General features: G+C 40.1%; 1 protein-coding gene across 1 annotated transcript in view; it reads right to left on the reverse strand.

Annotated features, from left to right (window-relative positions):
- ADCY7 (adenylate cyclase 7) overlaps positions 1–23736 on the reverse strand; it is a 57880-nt gene that overhangs the window by 17555 nt on the left and 16589 nt on the right. The window contains exons 4-8 of the mRNA XM_044659725.1: positions 6971–7119; positions 6147–6335; positions 4191–4225; positions 2356–2439; positions 539–614 (exon numbers count right to left, since the gene is read on the reverse strand). Of these exons, the coding sequence (XP_044515660.1) occupies positions 539–614; positions 2356–2439; positions 4191–4225; positions 6147–6335; positions 6971–7119 (533 nt within the window). The remainder of the gene's footprint in view (positions 1–538; positions 615–2355; positions 2440–4190; positions 4226–6146; positions 6336–6970; positions 7120–23736) is intronic.

Consider the following 23736-nt stretch of genomic DNA (forward strand, 5'->3'; position numbering starts at 1 on the left):
AAATTCTTCCCTTCTCCATAGATCTCACAGCTAAATTGTGTTCCCCTAATTTACTAATGGGATCACCTTTTGTCTAAATCAGTGGTTCCCAAACTTTTTTTGGCCTACTGCCCCCTTTCCAGAAAAAATATTACTTAGCCCCCTGGAAATTAATTTTTTTTAAATTTTAATAGCAATTAATAGGAAAGATAAATGCACCTGTGGCCATTACCACTCTCCTGGATCGCTGCAGACCCACCAGGGGGCGGTAGCACCCACTTTGGGAATCACTGGTCTAAATCATATACCCATTTTGATCTTATCTTGGTATGGGTGTGAGATATTGGTCTAAACCTAGTTTCTGCCATTCTGTTTTTCCAATTTTCCCAGCAAAATTTGTCAAATACTGAGTTCTTATCCCCAAAGCTTGGATATTTGGGTTTACCAAACACTAGATTACATTAGTTAATTTAAACAGACTTTCAGGATGGCTCTCAACACAATGGGATAGGAACAGGTCCTGTGAAGTCACAACTTCTAGGCTAAAATCACCACTTACCTCTTTCTCAAAGTTCTTCTCTACAAAGAATGTCCCAATGGTGTAGAAATCATCGGAATTACCACAGCAGCAAGGTCTGTGGAAGCACAAGGTGCAGGCATGAACACAAGTAGACACAAGAGACTTGGGATGGCATACCCGGGGCACTCCAGGTTGGGTGAGGGCTGTGGGCACCTGGTGAGAGGCTGGATTCTGGGGAAGGCAGCTATCATACTTTTTAGGGTGCCACAAAGACCACTGGGCTGGGAGTCAGAAAGACCTGGGGATTTTAGCTTAGATTCTGCCACTAACTTCCCATATAACCTCAGACAAATCATTTCTCTTCCCTTAGTTCCATCATCTATAAAACAGTAAGGTTGGACTATGGTAAGGCCTCTAAGATTCCTTCCTGCTTGAGATCAATGACGTTATGAATTCACCGCCCCTCTCTACTTCAATTTCTTACCCCCAGGAAATAAAGGGGTTTGATTTGATGCCCTCTAGTGGTTTCTGGCAAGTCTGATATTCTATGTGGAAATAAATCTAAAAGATTAAGGCAACACCCATGATGGGTCTAAGGATCAGGTGTCAGAGTGGGTCAGGGTGGAGGCTAGAGAATAGAAATTATAAAAATCAAAGGAAAGGGAATTAGAGAATCCATAGTTCACAATTTCTAGTGTGGTGGGGCTTAGCTTCTTCTGGCCTAAATGGCACTGACCTATTTCCGAAGAGCCAGTATACTGCTTCCATAAGTGATGACAATGATAAAAAATAACATTTATAATGAACCTACTATGTGCCGGCATTGTGCTAAGCACTTTACAAATATTATCTCATTTGATCCTCACAACAAACTCTGGGAGATCAATGCTATTATTGTCTCCTTTTTACAGCTGAGGAAACTGAAACAGACAGAAATTAAGTCCTTTACCCTAGGTCACACACTTAGTAAATTAAGTGTATAAGGCTGGATTTGAATTCAGGCCTTCCAGACTCCAGGTCCAGCATTCAAGCACGTGGCTCAGGACTCTCCGGAAAGTTAAATTCATCCCTTCCCTGCTCTGTCCCATCAGTCCCAAATATCACAGAAAGTCGGTGTCAGAGACATAAGCTTGGGCTCTCAATATACTTAGTCCCACAAGACCTAGAACTCAAGAACACAAGACCTAGAATTCAAATGGGTGAATGAAGATGGCAGAAGTGGAAGGCAAAGCAAAGTTCCTCATTTCTAAGAAAGCCACTGAATCCACCTCCTCACTGGGATAGACATATCTTCCTCCCCTTAATACATGCATCCATTCCTAACTAGGACAGAACCACAAGGCACCTGTTGAGCCAGAATCCATGCTTAGATCCAAAAGATGGAGATAAAACAGACCGACCCTATAGAAATGGGGAAAAGGTAAGAGGGGGAAAATGTCACAAAGGTGGGACACAGAAGAGAGGAAAAGATGAAAAAAAAAAAGACTGAAAAGTGAGAACTAGCTTCCCTAGACACAAGAGCTTAGGGCACTAGCTCCAGTCCTAAAATTGCTGAGCAGAAAATGCCTCCTGCCTGTTGAGACAACTTGGTAGAGTGAACAATACTGGATTTGATGGAAGACTGGAGTTCAATTCCTGCCTCAGACTCTTATTGGGCAAGTCACACTATGCCTCAGTTTCCCCACCTGCAAAATGAGGGAGTTGGACTGAATGGCTTCTGAGTTCCCTTCTAGTACTTGATCTAAGAGTCTATTTGAGCATTTAAGTTGGGATTCAGTTTTAAAATATTTGATTCCAGGGGTCTAGTTGTTGGGTTTGTTCCTTGTTGGGGAGGGAGAAATCCATAAGAGCCTCACCTGGCCAAGCTGAGCCCTTCAATGGTCACCATCAGCTCTTCATCGTAGGTGTCCTCCTCAGCCTTCCCCTTTGGAGGTGCATTCCTGAAAGGAGACCCATTCTGCTCCTGATCGTCCCCTGGCTGGAGACACTCCTCTCAAGGCACAGCTAGAAGGACCTCCCACACCTCCCTCCAAGTCAGACAGCCATGCCCAGCCGTAGGGACATGGATGAGATGACCTGGCACATCTGTATCTCATGGTCCGTGTTGCTTGGGTTTGTTTTGAAGTTAGTAAGGCTTCCCTGGGTTGGACAGAGAGCAAGGAGAAGAGAATGGAGAACGAAACAGCCCAAGACTCCCTTAGACAGCAGGGACTGGACTCGACTCTACCTTTTCTTTGTGCCACAAGTGCCCAGGGTACTGGAATCAGTACACAGAAAGTCTTTGATTAATTCTTATAGATCTGAAGGCATGAAATGTATGATTTCTCTGTCTTTGTAACCTCAGGCCCTCGGCACAGTGACTGCCATATAGCAAGTGTTTAATACACAAATGCTTATTTAGTTAAATGATATGCATGGCCGGTGGCCAATAATAAATGCTAGATGGCCACTGGGTTACACCATGGAAAGCGCAGACCCAGTCCTGGACACCTGAAACAAGAGAGAGGAAATGGGCAATACAATTTCTGCCCTCAGAGAGCTAATGGGAAAGGCTGAAAACACAGTGGAAAAATCCCCACATGCAGAAAAGTATGGTGTTAATTAGAGCCATATGTTCAACAACAAACTCAGTCAGCATTTGCCAAGAGATGGTTATATGAGGGCTCTGAGTTAGTAATAATCAGAATTGAGTGTGTGTGTGTGTGTGTGGGCACACGTGTGTGTCTGTCTGTGTATCTGTATGAGACAGACAGACAGACAGACACAGAGAGAGAGACAGAGAGACTGAGTGACAGTGTGTGCTGGGAGTATTCTAGAATGACCAGAGCCTTGGGGAATTAGGCAAAAAAACTCAAGAGAGAGTGAGTTGAGAAGCAGCATCAAGTGGAAGAAAGAATATTAGACTCAAGAATCAAAAGCCCTAAGCCCTAGCTCCCATATAAAGAGCTGGGTTGTGGCTGGATTTGAACCCAGATGCACTGACTCCAGAGCCAAGTGGCAGGAGTTTAAATCCTTCCCCTGATGCTTACTCTGTCACCTCAGGCATGCCTCCTTAATCTTCTTTGAGCCTTAGTTTTCTCATATGAGTACAAATGAGGGTGTTGGGTTATATTGCCTCCAAAGTCCCTTCCAGCTCTATATACTGTGATCTACTTACTTAAAGGAACACTCTAGTAACACTGAGACTCAATTTGCCAATCTGCAAGATGGGCATCCTCTACCAAATTCCTCCTTGGGAGCCTCATTGTGGCATGAAAGTTCTCAAAAACTCCACCAGCAAGTCATAAATGATGGCAGGTCCTATTAGGCTGAAAAACATTCTAGCACAGGCCCAGTGATCCAACCTAGGTGCCTGGCACCCAAGGACCAGCCTTGCCAAGTGCAGGCAGGCTCATCACCAGAAGGCTGGCCAGCAAGCAACGGTAACATTTTGTCATCCAATGAAGTTTGCAAAGACCATTTAAGGCATGAAGGTAGGAATACCGTGTGATCGATGCTGAAAGAAGGGATCATCACACTGACAAAATCACAGAGCCCTGAAGGGGCACTGATGTCAACTTGAGAAAAAGCATTGCCTCCTCAAGACCTTTGGGAGGAGAGCACTTTGGAAACGTCCATGGGCTAACAGAAACATGAGCTGCTAGTATTTAAAAGAGAGGACGGGGCAGAGAAAAGGGAGGATTAAACATACCTGTCCGCATCCCTGTGACGCCGTATAGGGATTGTCTAAAAAGGAAGCAAGCAATAGAAACCAAAAATGATTTCATAGCAAGGTGACAATATGCCACATCCTGGAAGGTAAGTGAGCCAGGGCTGATTTGGGCTGTTCTGTGAAAAGCAGACAGCATCCCCCAAACCCAGTAAACTAAAAAATGCCCACCATGGGGCAGGAGAAACAAAGTCTTCAAAAATGCCCTGGATCTCCTATGGTATTTGGGTGGGGGGAAGCATCCAAAAACCACAGGGGCACAAGAGGGTGAGACGGGCGCTACGTGCTGAGGTCTCCGCCTCTGCTAAGTCCAACCTCCCCAGATAAGCCATCCCACTCCTACCCCCAAATAACAGGAACAGTGCCAGATGGTGATGACAGGAGACATTGAGTTTGGGCTCTGCGACTCACTTGGGCAACCTCTGAGCCTTGGTTTGCTCATCTCTAAGAGGAGATGATAACTGCATCTGCCCTCCCACAATCCCAGGACCACTGTGAGGACCTAATGAGATTCCAGGTGCAATAACACTGTACCTGGAAAAGCACCAAAGAAATGTGAAAGTGACAGTATGAGTAGGGAATGGAATAGCTTCCTGTAAGGGTGACCAGGTGTCAGCACCCAAAACTCACCATGTTCCACATTTTGGGTCAGAATTGCCCTCTGTGCCCAGAAAAAAAGGATTTTCTTTTTTAATTTCTTTTTCTTTTTAGCCTTCACCTTCTGTCTTGGAATTGTTACAAGGCAGAATATGGGGTAAGGTCTAGGCAACTGGGGGTAAGTGACTTGCCCAGGGTCACACAGATAGGAAGTGGCTAAGGCCAAATTTGAACCCAAGACTTCCCATCTTCAGGTCTGGCTCTCTATCCACTGAGCCACCTAACTTCCCCAAGTATTCTATTTATGATTATTCCATATTATTCCATAATATTCTATATTTTTGTTACTAGCAATCATACTAGAATATAAAATAAAATATTGAGGTAAATATTTCAAAGCAAATCATTTCAAGTTATTAATAATCCTGCAGTTGGATGGCATGATGCCTAGAGCACTGAGCTGAGAATCAGGACAACTCATCTTCTCTGGGTGATCCTAGACAAGTCATTTAGTCTCACTGGCCTCAGTTTCCTCATCTGAAAAATGAGCTGGAGAAAGAATGGCAACCCACTCTAATATCTTTGCCAAGAAAACCCCCCAATGGGGTCATGAAGAGTCAGACACAACTGAAAAAAACAACTAAACAACAAAAACAATACTGCCAGCTTTGTACATCCTCCCATGATCTCCACTGGAAGGTAAACTAAGACTGTAGGGATTGCTTTTTCATTTTTGTCTTTGTATTCCCATTGCCTAGAATATAGTGTAGAGCCTTGATGACAAGAGTTTAAAAATGCTAGCACTGAATTATTTCATTTGACCTTCATACCAGGTCCATGAAGGCAGGAATTATTATTTTCATGCTAAAACGTGAGGAATCTGGAGTCCAAAGCTCAAGTCTCACTGTCTGCAGGAAGCTTTTCTGGGTTCCCTGCTGTTCCTAACCCCACTAGTGCTTTCTCCTCTTAACTTGCCATCCATCTATTCGGTATACATCTCAAATGTACCTACCTATTTCTATGCTGTCTCACCAGTTAGAAAGTATGAAATTTGAGGGTAGAGACTTTGTTGTATTTCTTTGCATCCCAGTACTAAACATAGTGCCTGGCACACACAGTAGGCACTTAATGAATGTTTGATGGGACTGACCATGCTCACATGACCTGGGTGAGTTAACATTAGAACTCAGGGCTCCTGATTCCTTGTTACATGGTTCTTCCTTCCACACCACAACATCTCCCCAAAAATTATACAGTAGACCACTAGCTGCAGAGATGCTAAGATCTGGTTTTGGATGAAAAGGGTATGTCAGAGAACAAAAATGTTTAAACAGCCCTTACCTTTATTCGTTTCACTCTGGGGATGAGGATCTCAGTGCTTAGACTCTCCCTGTGATTCAGAGACGCAAAGGGCCGAGCTGCTCCCCAGGACTCCAGGTAACGGGTCATTCGGACAGATGCCCTCATCTTCAGAGCATCATTAGCTCTTGGCTTTGAGAGGTGGTTGCTGGGTGGTTGTTGTTGCTGGGACTGCAAATATAAGCACAAAACCATGGCACTCTAACTATTATCAGCAATGCAAGGAGCCAAGATAAGTCCAAGGGATTCATGATAAAAAATGCTATTTACTGCCATAGAAGGAACTGATGGAGTCTGAATACAGGTCAAAGCATCCCATATTTCATTGTATTTTATTTCCTCCGTGAGTTTTTTTCTTGTACAATAATTGTCTTCTTTCCCAACATGACAAATAAGGAAATGTGTATTGCATGATAGAACATATATATCCTATATCAAGATTACCATCTTGAGGAGTGGGGAAGGGAAAGAGAGACAGAGACAGAGACAGAGACAGAGAGAGAGAGAGATAGAGAGAGAGAGAAGGAAGGAGGGAGGAAAAGAGGGAGAGAGAATTTGGATCATAAAATGTCAGAAAATAAATGTTAAACATTTTTTCTACATGTAATTAGGGGAAAACACAATAAAATATTGCTGGAGGAAAAACATGCCACTCAGGAAGCATAACTATAAAGGTCACTGACAAAGAAAAACTAATAAAGATTCTCACAGTCTCCAATTCAAATCCTTATAGGAGTCATGAGTATCCTTAAGAACTCCCAGAAAGCCAAGTTCAGCCCCTTCTTTGAGTGCCAACATTCCCTCACAGCCTCTCCAATCCAGAGGAACGAAGGCTGATGAGAAGGCTTATTTCCAGATGCTGTAAATCTCCCGTAGTGTCCTCCCTGAGCCTGGACAATGACCTCTGGAGCCTGTTCAATAAATAACTGCCTTTTCTCCCCTGATCCTGGACATACTGGAAACCACATGTGAAAGAAGATGAATCCAGAGCAAGGAATAGAGCTTAGAAAGGTCATTGAGCTTCACTGCCCCCTTCTCACATCTTCCCTGTGCAGCTGTTGGAATGAGGATGCCATAAAGCTCTTCCTTTTCACAGAAAGGGAGGGGGTTGGAGAGGGAATGGGGAGAAAGGAGGCAGAAAGGTCACAAAACAAAAAAGAGCAAAGTAGACATCTATACTAGACCTATTGTCCTGGGCTTCCTTCAGTCTTGAGGGTGGTAACTGGCTGAGACTCAGCAGGCAAAATAACCTCCAGCCACCAGATTGCCTTAGTTTCACATTTCAGAGGATTTATTTTATGCTGTTTGCTATATGCAATAATTACTGTAAAAAGCTTCCATCATTAGTCCATTGTTTCTGTGTTGCCTCCCCTGACAGAAAGTAAGCTTCTTGAGGTCAAGGGCTATTTCATTTTTGGCTTCCATTATTAGTAAATCAACAAACATTTATTTATTGAGCCCTTACTAGGGTCCAACTACTCAGTTAAATGCTGGACACACAACAAAAGGCAAACAGAATGTCTCTAGTCTTCAAGGAGCTCATAATCTAATGGGAGTGACAGAACAAATAACTACATATAAGATATAGATATGTGTGTGTATATATATATATATATATATATATATGTGTGTGTGTGTGGGTATAAATACACACACATAGAGCAAACAGAAGGAAATCTCTGAGGGAAGGCATTTGCCAAGGCTAGGTGGGGAGACTTAGGAGAAGCTGCCTTTGGAAGGTGGGATTCGAACTGAGTCTTGAAGGAAGCAAGAAGGTAGCATGGGGGAAAGGCAGTGAAATCAAATCAAATCAACAAACATTTATTAAATACTAAACACTACCCCCTGTTCTAGTCTAACAGGGGAGACACCAAGCAAACAACTTTGTACCTGAAAGATACAGACAAGGGTAACTTGAAGATAATCTAAGCAGAAAGGCACTAAGATGAAGGAGGACTTGGAATGGCTTCTTATAGAAGGCAAGACTTTAGTTAAGACTTGAAGCGGGGGCAGCTAGGTATCCCAGTCCTGGAGTTAGGAAAACCTGGGTTCAAATCTGACTTCAGATACTTCCTAGCTATGTAATCACTTAACCCCAATTTACTTAGCCCTTGCTGTTCTTCTGTCTTAGAATTGATACTAAGTTAGATACTAAGGTAAGGGTTTAAAAAAAAAAAGACTTGAAGGAAGTCAGAAGGCAGAGACAAGGATTAAGAGAGTTCCAGGAAAAGAGGACAGGAAAATGCCTAGTTAAGGAAATGGAGTGTTTTGTTCATGACCAGCAAGTAGACCAGTGTCACTGGATGGTATTGTTCAGGGAGGGAAGTAGAAAGGAAGAAGTCTGGGGAGGTAGGAAAAAGCCAGGCTGTGAAAGGCTTTAGATGCCAAGCCCAGGATTTTATATTGGATCCTGAAGGTGACAGAAAGTTACTGGGGCTTATCGAACCAGAAAAATGGCATGGATAGACTTGTTCTTTATGAAAATCAATTGGAAGCTGAGCAAAAAATAGATCAAGGTAAGGAGAGCCCCATTAAAAGACCGCGGTGATCAATAGCCCAGTGACAAGAGCTTACACCATGGTGGCAGCTGTGTGAATGGAGAGAAGAGAGTGTGGGATAATTATAAAGTACCTACAATAATGACATTATTAATACCTAATAGGTATAGGACACTTTCCAGTTTAAAAAAGTATTTTCACAGCCAATAACACATTTGATCCCCTCCAAAAAAAGGCAGAGCAGGAATTCTGAGGCTTAGGGAAGTTAAGGAGTCCCATGAGTTCAAACTAAAGCAAATCATTTAATTGTCTAGGCTTTGGATTAACTGTAAAATTAGGGTGCTAGCCTAGATTAATCAATCAACAAGCATCTTACTAAGTTCCTAATACTTGCTAGACACTGTGCTAACCAGTCGGGATACAAAGCCAAGAATGAAACAGCCCCTGACCTCAAGAAGCTTACATTCTATCAGGGGAGCCAACATCTATATCAATATATGGCAAAAGGAATACCAGGCAATTTGGGGGCATAAGAATCAGGAAAGGCCTCATGAAAGAGATGGCTGGCATTTGAGCTAAATGTTGAGGGAAGCCAGGTGTTGTAAAAGCAAGGGTGAGAAGAGAATACATTCCAGGCATGGGGTAGGATTGGGGAGAGGACAGAGAACCTGTGCAAAATCATGGAGACAAAGTCACAGAGACAGAGAGCATGTGTGAGGAAGAGCAAGGTCATTTTAGCTGGACTGCAGAACATGAGAAGGGGAATAACTTATAATGAGGATGAGAAAGCTGGGAAGTACCTGACTTTATAAGAGATAGAGTAATTAGTAGTGGTCACTAATAGCTCACAATGATGGAATACTATTGTGCTACAAGAAATGATGAGCAGGATGATGTCAGAAAAAGCTGGAAAGATCTACATGAACTGATACAGAGAAATAAGCAGAACCAGGAGAACATTTTGCACAGTAATAGCAATATCAACCATGAAAGACTTTGCTACTCTCAACAATATAATGATCTGGAACAATTCTGAAGGATGTATTGACAAAGAATACAATCCACCTCCAAAGAAAGAATTTTTGGAATCAGATGAAGATCAGAGCATACAATCTTTCGCATTTGTTTATGTATGGTTTTGGGGGGGGGGTTTATATGAGTTTATCTTACAATAATGACCAATATGGAAGTACATTTTGCATGTAATACATGTATGACCCAGATCAAATTGCTTATCCTCTCCAAGTGGGGGGAGGGAAGAGAGGAAGGAAGTCAGTTTGGATCTAATAATTTCAGAAAACATAAGTTGAAAATTATTACATGTAATTGGGAAAATAAAATCTTTGAATTTCAAAAAATAGCTTACATTTCTAGGGAACAGAACTATTTACAAACTGCTTTTCTCAGAACAACCCTAGCAGGAAGGTAGCACTTCCATAAGCTTTAAGGTATCTTATGATCTCTCTAGTGTAGGTGCTAAAACAGTAAAGGTATCTATTCAGGTTTTCTCCTCCTGCATAACTATTGCTCATATTCTCCTGGAAATCCTCTCTTGGGGGATAGGGAGTCCCACCCAATGTATAAGGGACCCACCTTTAGGTCTCCTGACATCCTATAGGTACCATTAGGGTAAATGTCATGATGGACCACCTCTCAGAGACTCACTCATAACTATCATAGCATAACAAGAGGTATTCTTTGTACATTTGTATTTTCTCATGTGTTAGGCAGAGCTCTTGAGGAGATAAAGATCTTATTTAGAAGGCTCTAGAATATTTGATGTGATGTAGGTTTCATGTCATTTAACACAATGTCATCCACAGACAAAAAGCCTTGAATTTAGAGTTAAATATGCTTAATATTTAAATAAATTTCTATTTTAATAATTTTGATAAATCACCATTTATAATGAATTCTTTTTCCATTTAAACCCAAGCTTCATGAAGGTGGCAAACAGCTCTGACAAAAAAAAATCTCCCTCTTTCATACTTTATGTTAAAAGCAGAGACTCAAAGCTCTCTCTATTGTTTCAGTCAAAAAATAATTGGTACATGTGAGTGCTATGCCAATTATTGATCTTTGAAAAATTCTGGAGAGACAGCAGGGTATGGGCAGAAACCCAGATGAACTCTCTCAATATTACCCTCTAAACTATGTTAAAAGTATTCCTCAAATCAAATTTTGGAGCAACAAAGTCAAAAAAAAGGTCAAAGTGAGACATTTTCCCAGTCTAAGACACCTTAGAAGGTTACAGGAGAAGTCTATGATCCTGGTGTGGGGGCTAACAGCACCAGTAGAAGGCCTTAGAAGGCTATGACAGCAGCAACAGCAGCATCAGGAGTCTTCAGTTCAGAGGCAGTAAGGGAGTTGAACAATTGGTCAGAAAGAGATTACAGGAGACCTTTTGCTAGCCCTGGATACAACTGGCATAGACAGGCAATTCTATTGCCCATACACATTTCTGGGTTCCAGTTCCAAGATGGAAAGGAATATTTGTGGCTAGTCACAAGGGAATAGTATACCTAATCATAATTCCAAGGCAGATAAGAGTGCTAATCCTTGTGGCTACAGGGAAGCAGGGATCCTTTTGGAGGAAATATTAGAGCACAGACCAGAAGAGCAACCTCTCCTGGGATCTTATCACCTTGGAAGCACCAAAAACGTGCAGATCCCCATAACTACTTCTGAAAACAACAGCATGGAAAAGTTTGAAGCTTGTCACAGAGTCTCCCCACTCCCAGGTGAAGAAAGCCTAACTTTAACATAAAGTTCAAAGTTTAAAATAATCTGGAAAAAAATTAACAACAACAAAAAAGAACTTGACCATAAAAAGCTACTAAGACGGCAAAGAAGACCAACACATAAACTAAAAAGTAGACAACAATGTGAAATCCACTACAAACAAAGCCTTAAAGAAAAATGCTAATTGAATCTAAGTCTAACAAGAATTCCTGGGGAAAAAAATTTTTTTAATGATATGAGTGGTGGAGGAAAAACTGGGAAAATAAATGAGAGTAATGAAGAAAATAATGAAAAAGGAATTAGCAGGTTGATAAAAGAGGCACAAATGAAAAAAATCTGAAGGAAATAACACTCTTAAAAACAGAATTGACCAAATGACCAAAAGGATATAGAAACTCACTGAGGAAAATAATTCAATAAAAATCAGAACTGGATAAATGGAGGCTAGTGACTCCATGAGACATCAAAAAACAATAAAACAAAGTCAAAAGAATGAAAAAAAAGAAGAAAATTTAAAATATCTTATTAGTAAAACAATTGACCTGGAAAACAGAGCAAGGAGCAATCATTTAAAAATTATCAGACTACCTGAAAGTCATGATCCTAAAAAGAGACTAAACATTATATTTCAAGAAATTATCAGAGTAAACTGATTAAAGTTGAAATAAAAATTGAAAGAATATTCCAATTGTCTCCTAAAAGAAATACCAAAATGAAAACTTCCAGGAAAATTATAGACAAATTCCAGAGCTTCCAGGGCAAGGAGAAAATACATCAAGCAGCCAGAAAGAAACCATTCAAATATCATGGAGCCACATTCTGAGGACCATATACGATTTAGTGGCTTCCATGTTAAAGGAGCAGAAGACTTGGAATATGATATTCCAGAAGGCAAAAGAACTAGGATTATAACCAAGAATAACCTACCCAGCAAAACCAAGGGTCTTTGGGGAAGATGGGGAGAGGAATGGATATTTAATGAAATAAAGGACTTTTGAGCATTCCTGATGATAAGACTAGAGCTGAACAGAAAATTTAAGATCTATACACAAGGATCAAGAGAAATATAAGAAGATAAACATGAAAAAAAAAAAGTTAAATGTTACATTTCTGTATGGGAGGATGATACATGTAATACCTAAGATGGTGATGGCAAATCTATGACATGCATGTCAGCACCAACAAGCCTAGTCATTTTCGAAGACCCATGGCTGCATGCAGCTGCATTCAGAGAAGTATGGGGCCGCATGCTGAGGATAAAACATTTACTATAGTGTAGTATAGATACTCTGTGCACTATAGATGACAATTCTACCTATATTAATTTACCTATTTTGGTTTATTAAATAGTTGTATATTATAACTATACATTTTTATTATTTAAACTATAAATATCACAAAATTATGGGTTTTTTTCTTGAAGTAATACACCACCAAAGTTATGCTTGTTTTTTTTGGCAAATTTTGACACACCAAGCTCAAAAAGTTGCCCATCCCTGGCCTAAGAACTTTGTAATTATTAGGCCAATTAGACATAAACAAAGGGCCTGAGTGTCAGTTAATTATGTTTGAATGGGATGCACTGGAATAAAGAGAAAATTTTTATCACAAAAAAGAAGCTCACAAGGAAGAGATTTTATTTTGAAAAGACTTCTCATTCCTGAAACCATGCTAACTTGTGGTGATCCCTGCTTCCCCTACCCCCAGATATTCACTAACCAATCCTTTTAATAATATATGCTAACTTTTTTTTCAGGGATCAGTCAAGTTCACTGGCCTTGAAGTTCACATCAAGGAAAATAGAGTAAGCAATGCTAGAACCTCATTCTCATCAGAACTGGTTCAAAGAGGGAATATATAAATACTTGAGTATAGAAATCTGCCTTGCCCAAAAGGGAAATAGGAAGAAAAGGAGATAAGAGATATGGGCCGGGGGATGACAATAAGGGAGGGCAGATTAAGGGAGGAAATGGTCAAAAATGAAATAGATTTAGGGGAGGAGAGAGAGGGAGAGACAGAAACAGAGATAGAGAAAAGAAAATAGGATGGAGGGAAATACAAAATAATCATAACTGAGAAAATGCATGAGAAATGTCTTGGAGAAAGGATTAGAAACCAGAATCTAACAATATGTTGTTTACAAGAGTCACACTTGAAAGAGAAAGACACATAAAGAGTTAAAATAAGAGGCTAGAACTGAATCTATTGTGCTTCAGTTGAAGTGAAAAAAAGTAAGAGTAACAATCATGACTTCAGTCAAAGCAAAAGCAAAAAAAAAAAAGACCCAATTAAAAGACATAATGAGGGAAATTATATTTTGCTAAAAAGATACCATCATTTGAGGGGGATCTGGCTTTATTTATTGTCATTAATTGAGAAATGGCTAAAAAATACAGTGATCCAAGACAATTCCGAAGGGCTCATGATGAAAAAAATGCTGCTTGAACGCATGGATCGGGGTGGACATTGATTGGGGATGTAGACTCGAAACTACCACACCAATGCAACTATCAACAATTTGGAAATAGGTCTTGATCAAGGACACATGACAAAACCAGTGGAAATGTGCGTTGGCCATGGGGTGGGGGAGTGAGGAGGGTGAAGGGGAAAGTAGGAGCATGTAACCATGTTAAAAATGAATATTAATAAATGTTTAAATTTAAAAAAAAATGCAATCTATGTTCAGAGAAAGAACTGATGAACTCTGAATGAAATTGAAGGTTAATTTTCTCCTTTATTATTTGTTTGCTTTTTTTAATAGTATGGCCAATATGAAAATGTTATATGTTATTTCATATACATAATTTATATAATTTTTTTATTTCCTTCTCAGTGAGTAGTGGAGAGCTGGGAAGGAGGAAAAGAATTTAGGATTTCAAGTTTAAAAAAGAAAAAAATGATAAAAATAATTTTTAAAAAGATTCTGGAGAATGGAAGAAGTATCACAAGTTTGTGAAAGATCAAAATGTTCTAATTTATATGGGGGAGAGGTGAGTGTGAAAAAAGGAAAGAGAAGAGAGTGGCATCTGCAAAACTCTAGGCCAGTAAACTTGATTGACCCCTGAAAAAAATGCTAGTATATATTATTAAAAGGATTGGTTAGTGAATATCTGGGGAGCAGGGGAAGCAGGGATCACCACAGGTTAGCATGACTTCAGCAATGAGAACTCATTTCAAAATAAACTGACTTATTTTTCTGGCAAAGTTACTAAATAGTAGGCCAGAGGCATGCTTTAAAGTTTACCTAGACTTAAGTAAAGCATTTGACAAAATCTCTCATGCCATTTTTGGGCACAAGACACAAATGTCTGAGCCACAGTAAGATAGTTAAGGCAAAGTCAGGGTATCAGAATAAAAGGAAGCCCTAGTGTCCAACTTCCCAGTAAACTTTCTCTTCAATGATCTAAAAACATACCATATCAAATTCGGATCAGGATAGTCAAGAGAAAGTGAAATATATCATTTATCCATACATGGGCATCTTAGAGAGAAAGACAGAGGTCTTGGACACTGAGGATGGTATCTGGACAGGAATATGCACAATAAGGAGTATTTCAGTGCTCAGGTACTGAAAGAGAATGGAGACAGAGAACCAGGACAGGAAGTACCAAGGTATAAAGAAATCCCAGGGGATTCCTGAGTGCAAAGGATGGGTACCATCTGATAACTCCATTATCCACCATCCAGTTCTAAGTCACAGATTCAGGGCAGAGAGGAATAATCTTGAGTGTTGGCTTTACCTGTATAGAGAACAAGGAATAAGTTCCAGAAATGCAGTTGTGTGACTCTGATGCCAGAAGTAGAGTGGTGATTTATTTCTAGCCTTTAGCCTAGCATCTAAGCCTATGGCAAAATAACCAAGGTCAGAATCCTAGACTAAAGGAGACCTACAGTTACTCTAAACCCACAGAACTTCCCAGCAGGCTAACAGTGACTAAGTCCAGCAACTGCTACTAAAATTCTCAAAAATAAGACAAAAGATTCAACCTGTTTCAGGAACTTCCCAAGGGTCAGATCAGGAGGGCAATGAGCAGACCTCAGCCCAGATCACACCATTTTCAGAGTACTGAAAGCCTAGACACCCACCCTGACCTATGAAAGCATCAGAAAGATACAGGATGGCAAAATCTCAAACCAAACATTCCCCCCAAGAAGTATATAGAGCATAACACAAAGAAGATAATAAGAAATAGGCTAGAAAAATGAGCAAACAAAAAAGAACTGAACCTTAAAGAGTTACTATGGTTATAGGGAAGCTCAAGATATAAACATAGAAGACAATGACTTGAAAACATCAACAAGCAAATCCTCAAAGATAAATGCAACTTAGACACAAGTTCAACAAGAATTTGTAAAAGATCTCACACCCTACACCAAGATAAATTCAGAATGGGTGAATGACCTGAACATAAAGAGGGAAACTATAAATAAGCTAAGTGAACACAAAATAGTATACCTGTCAGATCTCTGGGAAAGGAAAGATTTTAAAACCAAGCAAGAGTTAGAGAAAATTACAAAATGTAAATTAAATGGTTTTGATTATATCAAGCTAAAAAGCTTTTGTACAAACAAAAACAATGTAGTCAAAATCAGAAGGGAAACAACAAATTGGGAAGAAATCTTTATAACAAAAAACTCTGACAGGGGTCTAATTACTCAAATATACAAAGAGTTACAACAATTGTATAAAAAACCAAGCCATTCCCCAATTGAAAAATGGGCAAGAGGCATGAATAGGCAATTCTCAGGTAAAGAAATCAAAAGTATCAATAAGCACATGAGAAAGTGTTCCAAATCTCTAATAACTAGAGAAATGCAAATCAAAACAACTCTGAGGTATTATCTCACACTTAGCAGATTGGCTAAAATGAAAGAAGGGGAGAGTAATGAATGCTGGAGGGGATGTGGCAAAATTGGGACATTAATGCATTGCTGGTGGAGTTGTGAACTGATCCAACCATTCTGGCTGGCAATTTGGAACCATGCTCAAAGGGCTATAAAAGAATGCCTGCCCTTTGATCCAGCCATACCATTGCTGGGTTTGTACCCCAAAGAGATCATAGATAAACAGACTTGTATGAAAATATTTATAGCTGCGCTTTTTGTGGTGGCAAAGAACTGGAAAAGGAGGGTATGTCCTTCAATTGGGGAATGGTTGAACAAATTGTGGTATATGCTAGTGATGGAATACTATTGTGCTAAAAGGAATAATAAACTGGAGGAGTTCCATACAAATTGGAGAGACCTCCAGGAAGTGATGCAGAGTGAAAGGAGCAGAGCCAGAAGAACACTGTACACAGAGACTGATATACTATGGTAAAATTGAATGTAATGGGCTTCTGTACCAGCAGCAATGCAATGACACAGGACAGTTCTGAGGGATTTATGGTAAAGATGCTACCCACATTCAGAGGAAGGACTGCAGGAGAGGAAACATAGAAAATAATCAATTGCTTGAATGCATGAGTTGAGGCGGACATGATTGGGGATGTAGACTCGAAACTACCACACCAATGCAACTAACAACAATTTGGAAATAGGCCCTGAACAAGGACACAAGTTACAACCAGTGGAAATGTGTGTAGGCCATGGGTGGGGGAAATGCGGGGGGTGAAGGAGAAAGTAGGGGTATGAAGCATGTAAACAGGTTAAAAATGAATATTAATAAATGTTAAAAATGAAAAAAAAAGAATTTGTAAAAGAGTTAAAGAGTCATTTAAAATTATTTTAAAAATCAAATGAGAACGATAGAGGAGAAAAATGAGAAAAGAACTAAGACCTAGAGAAGAAATATTTATATAAAAAAAATTACTATCTTGGAAAAGAGAAAAGGCTAGGTCATCAGGCCAGATCTAAGATCAAATTGAACTGGGATAAATGTAAAGTTTTATGCTTGGGTTCAGAATTCACAAGTATGAAATAAGAGAGGGAGGGCAGCAATTTGTTTGAAAAAAAAAACCCTGAAAATTTTAGTGGACTATAAGTTTAATGTGGGTCAATGGTATGATATTACTGCCAGCAAAATAAGGCAATCTTATACTGCATTAAGAGGATTCCAGTAACCATCACCTGCTGAGAGTTCTTCTATACTCTGTAATGATCAGAAAATATGTGAAGTGTCATATTTGATACTGGCAGATTTTAGGAAGGATTGACAACCTAGAGTGTAACCATAATGGTGAGAGGCCTAAAGACCATACCATATAAGAGCAGATGAAGGAAAAAAGGAATGTTTAGTCTAGACAACACTTGAAGATGGAAGTGAAGGGGAAGACATGAGATCTGTCTTCAAGTATTTGAAGAGTTGCCATTCAAGAGCGATTAGAATTGTTCAGCTTGGCACCAGAAGTTAGAACTTAGAGCAAAGTTGCAAAGAGAAAAATTTAGGCTTAAAATAATTAGGAACTTGGGGGCAGCTGGGTAGCTCAGTGGATTGAGAGTCAGGCCTAGAGACGGGAGGTCCTAGGTTCAAGTCTGGCCTCAGACACTTCCCAGCTGTGTGACCCTGGGCAAGTCACTTGACTCCCATTGCCCACTCTTACCACTCTTCCGCCTAGGAGCCAATACACAAAAGTTAAGGGTTTAAAAAAAAAAAGAAAAGAAAAAATAATTAGGAACTTCCTAACAAACAGAGCTATCTCAAAGCAGTAGGACCTGCCTTGGGAAATGGTGGTTTCTCTGCCAGTAGTTGTGTTCAAGCATAGGCTGGATGACCATGTTTTGAATACATTGGGATTTCATAAATAAAGCTTGGACCAAATGGCCTTTGAAGTCTCTTCCAAGCCTGGGGTTCAATGCAATCTTGAACTCTCTGTGTCATTCAGTCGTGTGATCATAAAGAAGTGAATGACTATAGAATATTAAGAATATACCTGCCCAGTTCTGATATTTTTATCAAATAGGCTCTTAATTCATGTTAGAAATGGTTCTCATAAAGATACTGTTGACATGAAAAAGAAGACATATGGGTTGGCAGTTACTGATATCTTATCATTTATCTTTTTGAGAAGATAATATCCATGATTTTTCAAAACTATTTGGTATCTTCCCCTTTTTTCCAGATATCTTAGAATCAACCTCTCAACATCATCAAAATTGTATTTCCTCCAACATGGGTCTTTTCTGAGTAGTTCCACTATAACTGATGGAAAAAATAATTTATTGTAGAGAATTTGTTGTAAGAGAGATTCACTTCTCACTATTTTCTGAGTCAATGCATAGAATAATAATGGACTAGCCCAGTGATGGGCAAACTTTTTAAAGAGGGGGCTAAAGGAAAGGAAATGCTCATCTGTCCATCTGTTTCTAAGGCAACTCTTTCCAAGTTTAATTGTATTGTATCCTACTCGTGTATTCATCAGATTAGGAATAATGTCACGGGCCGGATAGAACATTTCAGGGGGCTGCAGTCTGCCCATCCCTGGACTAGATAGCACAAATATTATTAGTCAGTAAATCAGCACTTATTAATCACTCACTATGGGCCAGTTACTATGCTAAGTGCTAGGGATTCCAAAGGAGCCAGCTAAGTGGCTCAGTGGTTACAATGCTGGGCCTGGAAGTCAGGAAAATTCAAATCTGGCCTCAAACACTTCTTAGCTGTGTGACCCTGGGCAAGTCATTTAATCTCTAATTACATGACAAAAGTATCCACTGGGTCTACTCAAGAAGGAAATGGCAAACGACTCTAGTATCCTTGCCCACAGATAGCCGTGGTCCAGGGGGGATCACAAAGAATCGGTCCTGACTGAATGACTGAACAACAATAGGGATTCAAAGAAAGGTAAAAACAGGGTCCCTGCCCTCACAAGCTCACATTCTAATGGGGGCAGAAAGAGTCCCATAATAACATATAAGTAATTAAGCATATAATATATAGTTATATATTAATATACATAAATATATTTTAAATAGATATAAATATATTCTATATAATTATATAATATATAATTACTATGGAAAGGTAATCTCAGGAGGAAGGAGTTAAGGACCTAGAAGGATCTCCTTTAGAAGGTGGAATTTGAGAAGGAAGTCGGAGGAAGAGGTGAAGAGGAAGAACATTCTAGGCCTGGGGGGGGGGGGGGGGACAGCCAGAAAAAAGAAGTGAAGAGGCAGGAAATAGCATGTCATCTTTGAAGAACAGCAAGGCAGCCAGTGTTGCTGGATCATACAGTACATGGAAAGAACTGATGTATAAATGTATAATGTATAAAATGTATAAAAGAAAATGTATAAATGTATAATTTATTTATAATGTATAAAAGAATGTATAATGTATAATGTATAAAAGAAAATTCCAAAGAGAGCATTTTGTTCTGGATCCTGGAGGTACCAGGGAAGCACTGGCATTCATGGAGTAGGCAATGACCGGGTCAAACCTGTGCTTTAGGGTTACTTTGGCAACGGAGCGAAGGATAGAACGGAATGGGGTTCTTAGTTCCATTTTACAGACGGGGAAGCTAATGTTCATGGGAGGGATGTGACTCAATCCCACACTTCCTGATTATAAAACCAATACTCTGTTACAACACAGTCGCTCAAGTTAGCCTAAACAAGTTGGCTATTTCTGCATAAAATCAAGCACCATTCTTTGTGATAGCAAAAACCTGGAAACAATTTAATGGCTTACTGAGAGGTGAGTGATTTAACCAGCAATGGCCCAAGAACATAACAGAATATTAGTGCCCCAGAAGAAACAACAAATATAAGATATTTAGACGAATTTAGGGAGATCTGCATGAACTTGAGGTAAGGAGTCCCTGGAGGATAATACACAGAATTTTATATTGTTGTCACATATGGGATTACGTAAGTATACATTTAATAATGTTATACCATCGCATTGGGGCAGTTAGGTGGCCTAGGAGATAGAGTGCCAGGCCTACAGTTAAGAAGACTCATCTTCCTGAGTTCAAATCTTGCCTCAGATACTCCCTAGTGAGTGGCCCTGGGCAAGTCACTTAACCCTGTTTACCTCAGTTTCTTCTTCTGTGAAATGAGCTGGAGAAGAAAATGGCAAACCACACCTGTATCTTTACCAAGAAAATCCCAGCTGGGGTTACAAAGAGTTGGGCATGACTGAAAAATGGCTCAATAACAAAACAACAACAAAATGATATTATACATATACATTATATATAAATTATACAATTATATATACATACATATATAAGCACAATATGGAAAGGCAACCAAGTGGGATTAACTATAATAAAAATCTTGGTACTAGAGAAAGACAATGAAACCCATTTCCCTCCTCTTAGGCAAGATGTGGGAGCATAAGAGTATAGAAAAATGAATACGTTGTCAGATGATATTGTTTTGTCAGTCATTATTGCTTAACTCCATTTTCTTTGTGACAAAGAAGAGGTACATTCAAAAATTACTATGGCAAAAATAACATCAATGAAACCTTTAAAATACGATCAAATGATGCTCTAGAAGTAACTGCATGGAGCGACAGCTTGATGCTGGAAAGTACAGTGGCTTGGGAGTCAGAACACCTGGGTTCTAGTCTGTTCTTTCATTCACTGGCTGTGACCTTAGGTAAATTATTTCCCCTTCCCAGGCCTCATTTTCCTCCTCCTATAAAAAATGAGAGGCTTAGTCTAAACAATTTCTAAGGATCCTTCCAGCTGTGATATTCAGTGATTTCTATCACTAGTTGGGGAGAAGGAAGCGGATAGTGTCTTTAGGATATGACCCTCACAGAAGGCTGTATCCCCATTTCTCTGTAGTGATAACTAAGACCAGCTGAGCCCACAGATCTTTGGCTACAGTCCCAGGCATCTAGAAGTGAGAAACTGGACAATCTTGTTTTGATGTGCCCAATTCATCTAAAAGCTTAACGGCTGGATCTTTAAAGGAGACCTTGATGTGCCGCTGAGGCAGAGAGAGAAAGCTTGAAAACAGATTGACGACATTCTTGTAAGAGTCCCAAGAATGATTCACCAAAGCCACATACAGACTTGCTGGCCTCCTGTGTGGAAAATAATTCAGTTTGTCCAGGCGTGTGGCAGTGGGGGCTGGGGGGATGGCGAGGCAAACCCTCAACCCCAAGCCTTGTGAGAGGGACCCAGAGCAGGGCTGTTGCAAGAAGGAAAAAGATAAGGATAGGGCAGAAAAACAGAAAAAGCTAGGTTCTTTCCCAAACTGTCCTTCACCATGGTATCAGGTCATACACTTGACCTCATTGTCACAGGAGATCAATCTTCCTTGGCCTGCCTGAGAGGATTCGCTAGTAAAAATGTGACATCTTGATCCCAGCCTTTTGCAAGAGCAAAGCCCTAGGGGCAAATGGCACTTGGAACAGGAACACAGGTCAGACAATTGGAAGGATGAACTTCTTCAAATGGAAATTTAAGAGCAACAGCCCAAAAATATGGCTCAGTGTTGAAATCACTGCCAGCCCTGTGATTCCCGAGAACAAAGGCAGAACAATGGTCATGAGGGAAACCGACACCAGTGAATCCTGTCAGTCCGGCCTCTTCAGAACCTCAGCCCCTGGGACAGCTCTGTGTCTCTCAGCATACTCTCCACCCACCCAGTACTTCTGGTGCTAGAGAGAATCCATCATACATAGGCACAAAAGGATCACAGATTTAGAATTGGAAAGGACCTCAGAATCCAATCTCCTATTTTAATGATGAGAAACTGAGGCCCAGAGAACTTAAGTGACATGCCTGAGGTGACATAAGCATTAAAAATAGCAAGGGAATTTGAATCCAGTTCCTCTGAATCTAAATTCAGTGATCTTTCCACTGAATTGAGTCCCTTTTTATTTAATTAAAATTATTTCCTAAACACAGAAGAAAAACAACTGCTTGAATACATGGGTTGATGCGGACATGATTTGGGATGTAGACTCGAAATGACCACAACTATCAATAATATGGAAATAGGTCTTGATCAATGACACATGAAGAAACCAGTGAAAATGCGTGTCAGCTATGGGCACGGGCTCGGAGGGCTGGAGGGGAGAGTAAGAACATGAATCATGTAACCATGGAAAACATTTTTCTAAAAAATAAAAAATAAAATTATTTCCTATAATGGCTGGGGAGAATAAATGCAGATAACTGGAGACATGTTGAGATGTCAATGGAACCCAAATATGACAAACTCCTACATGTCCAGCCCAAGATTCATCTATTCTAGCCTCATTTATTCAATCCCTAAATCACCCCTTTGGAATCCGCACAATATTATTCCAGCTCTGAATTACATATCATTTTGTATTTCATGCAGCTCTTTCATGTGAGTCCATTTTATCTCCTTAGCTATACTTTGGGCAGGATCTGTGACATAGATCACTGACTCCTCCACAATACCAAAGACAGTAGATATACAGTGATGTTGGATGACATAATGGAAAGAACTGGTCTTCTCAAGAAATGCTAGATAAAATTCAGAGAACATGAATTCAAATCCCAGCTCTGCTCCTTACTACCTAGGCAAAGATCTTTGGGCTTTAGTTTCCAGAAAACGAGTAAAATGAGGAGATTGGACTTATCAGTCACTAGAGACTTATCCAGGACTGTGACTCCTATAAGTTCCATGAGGGGACTGTTTTAAATGGAAAACAACAGATGAAATAGAAATTGGGCTGGAAACTCCATCTCCTGTTCACTTATAAGTATACCAGAGACTAGTTTCAAAGAAAAGATTCCACTGAGAAATCTGAGGTCCATTTGGCTGTACAAAAGAAAAGGAGAAGGAGAAAGGGAAAGAAAGGAGGGAAAACCAAGACAGACTCAGGCAAGTGTTAAAGACATTTGACTCCCCACCAACTGCAGGAAAAACACATTCCTCCTTGCTGCAGATCTGAGCTATCTAGGAAGGAAGTACTCTTAGTTTTCAAAAACCTGGCAGAATAGGGAGCTCTCTGTGAGGACAAGACAAAGGGACAAACTCTCCATCCTGTATCTATTGTATCTATTCTGTGTACACACACACACACACACACACACACACACACACACACACACACACACCCTCCAGTCCAGTCCTTCCAGCATTTTTTTCCTGCTCTGATTCCTTCCCCCGCACTGGCCTTTTCAAAGAGCCTTCGAGGCAAGAACCTTCCTCATTGCTCCCCTTTGCATTCCACCCCCCTTCCTTCTCTTGGCACTTCCTTTCTGTGTCTCTTTTTTGCACTTATCATGTGAAGTGTATCAGTTATCCATGCTTGGGTTTTATCTTCCTACTAGATTCCAAGCCCAGGCCCCAGTTGAAGAATGCCTCTCTAGAGCTTCGTGAGAATTAAAATCAATCTCTCTCTCTCTCTCTCTCTCTCTCTCTCTCTCTCTCTCTCTCTCTCTCTCTCTCTCTCG

Source organism: Gracilinanus agilis, chromosome 2, assembly GCF_016433145.1.
Source record: "Gracilinanus agilis isolate LMUSP501 chromosome 2, AgileGrace, whole genome shotgun sequence".
Taxonomy (NCBI): domain Eukaryota; kingdom Metazoa; phylum Chordata; class Mammalia; order Didelphimorphia; family Didelphidae; genus Gracilinanus; species Gracilinanus agilis.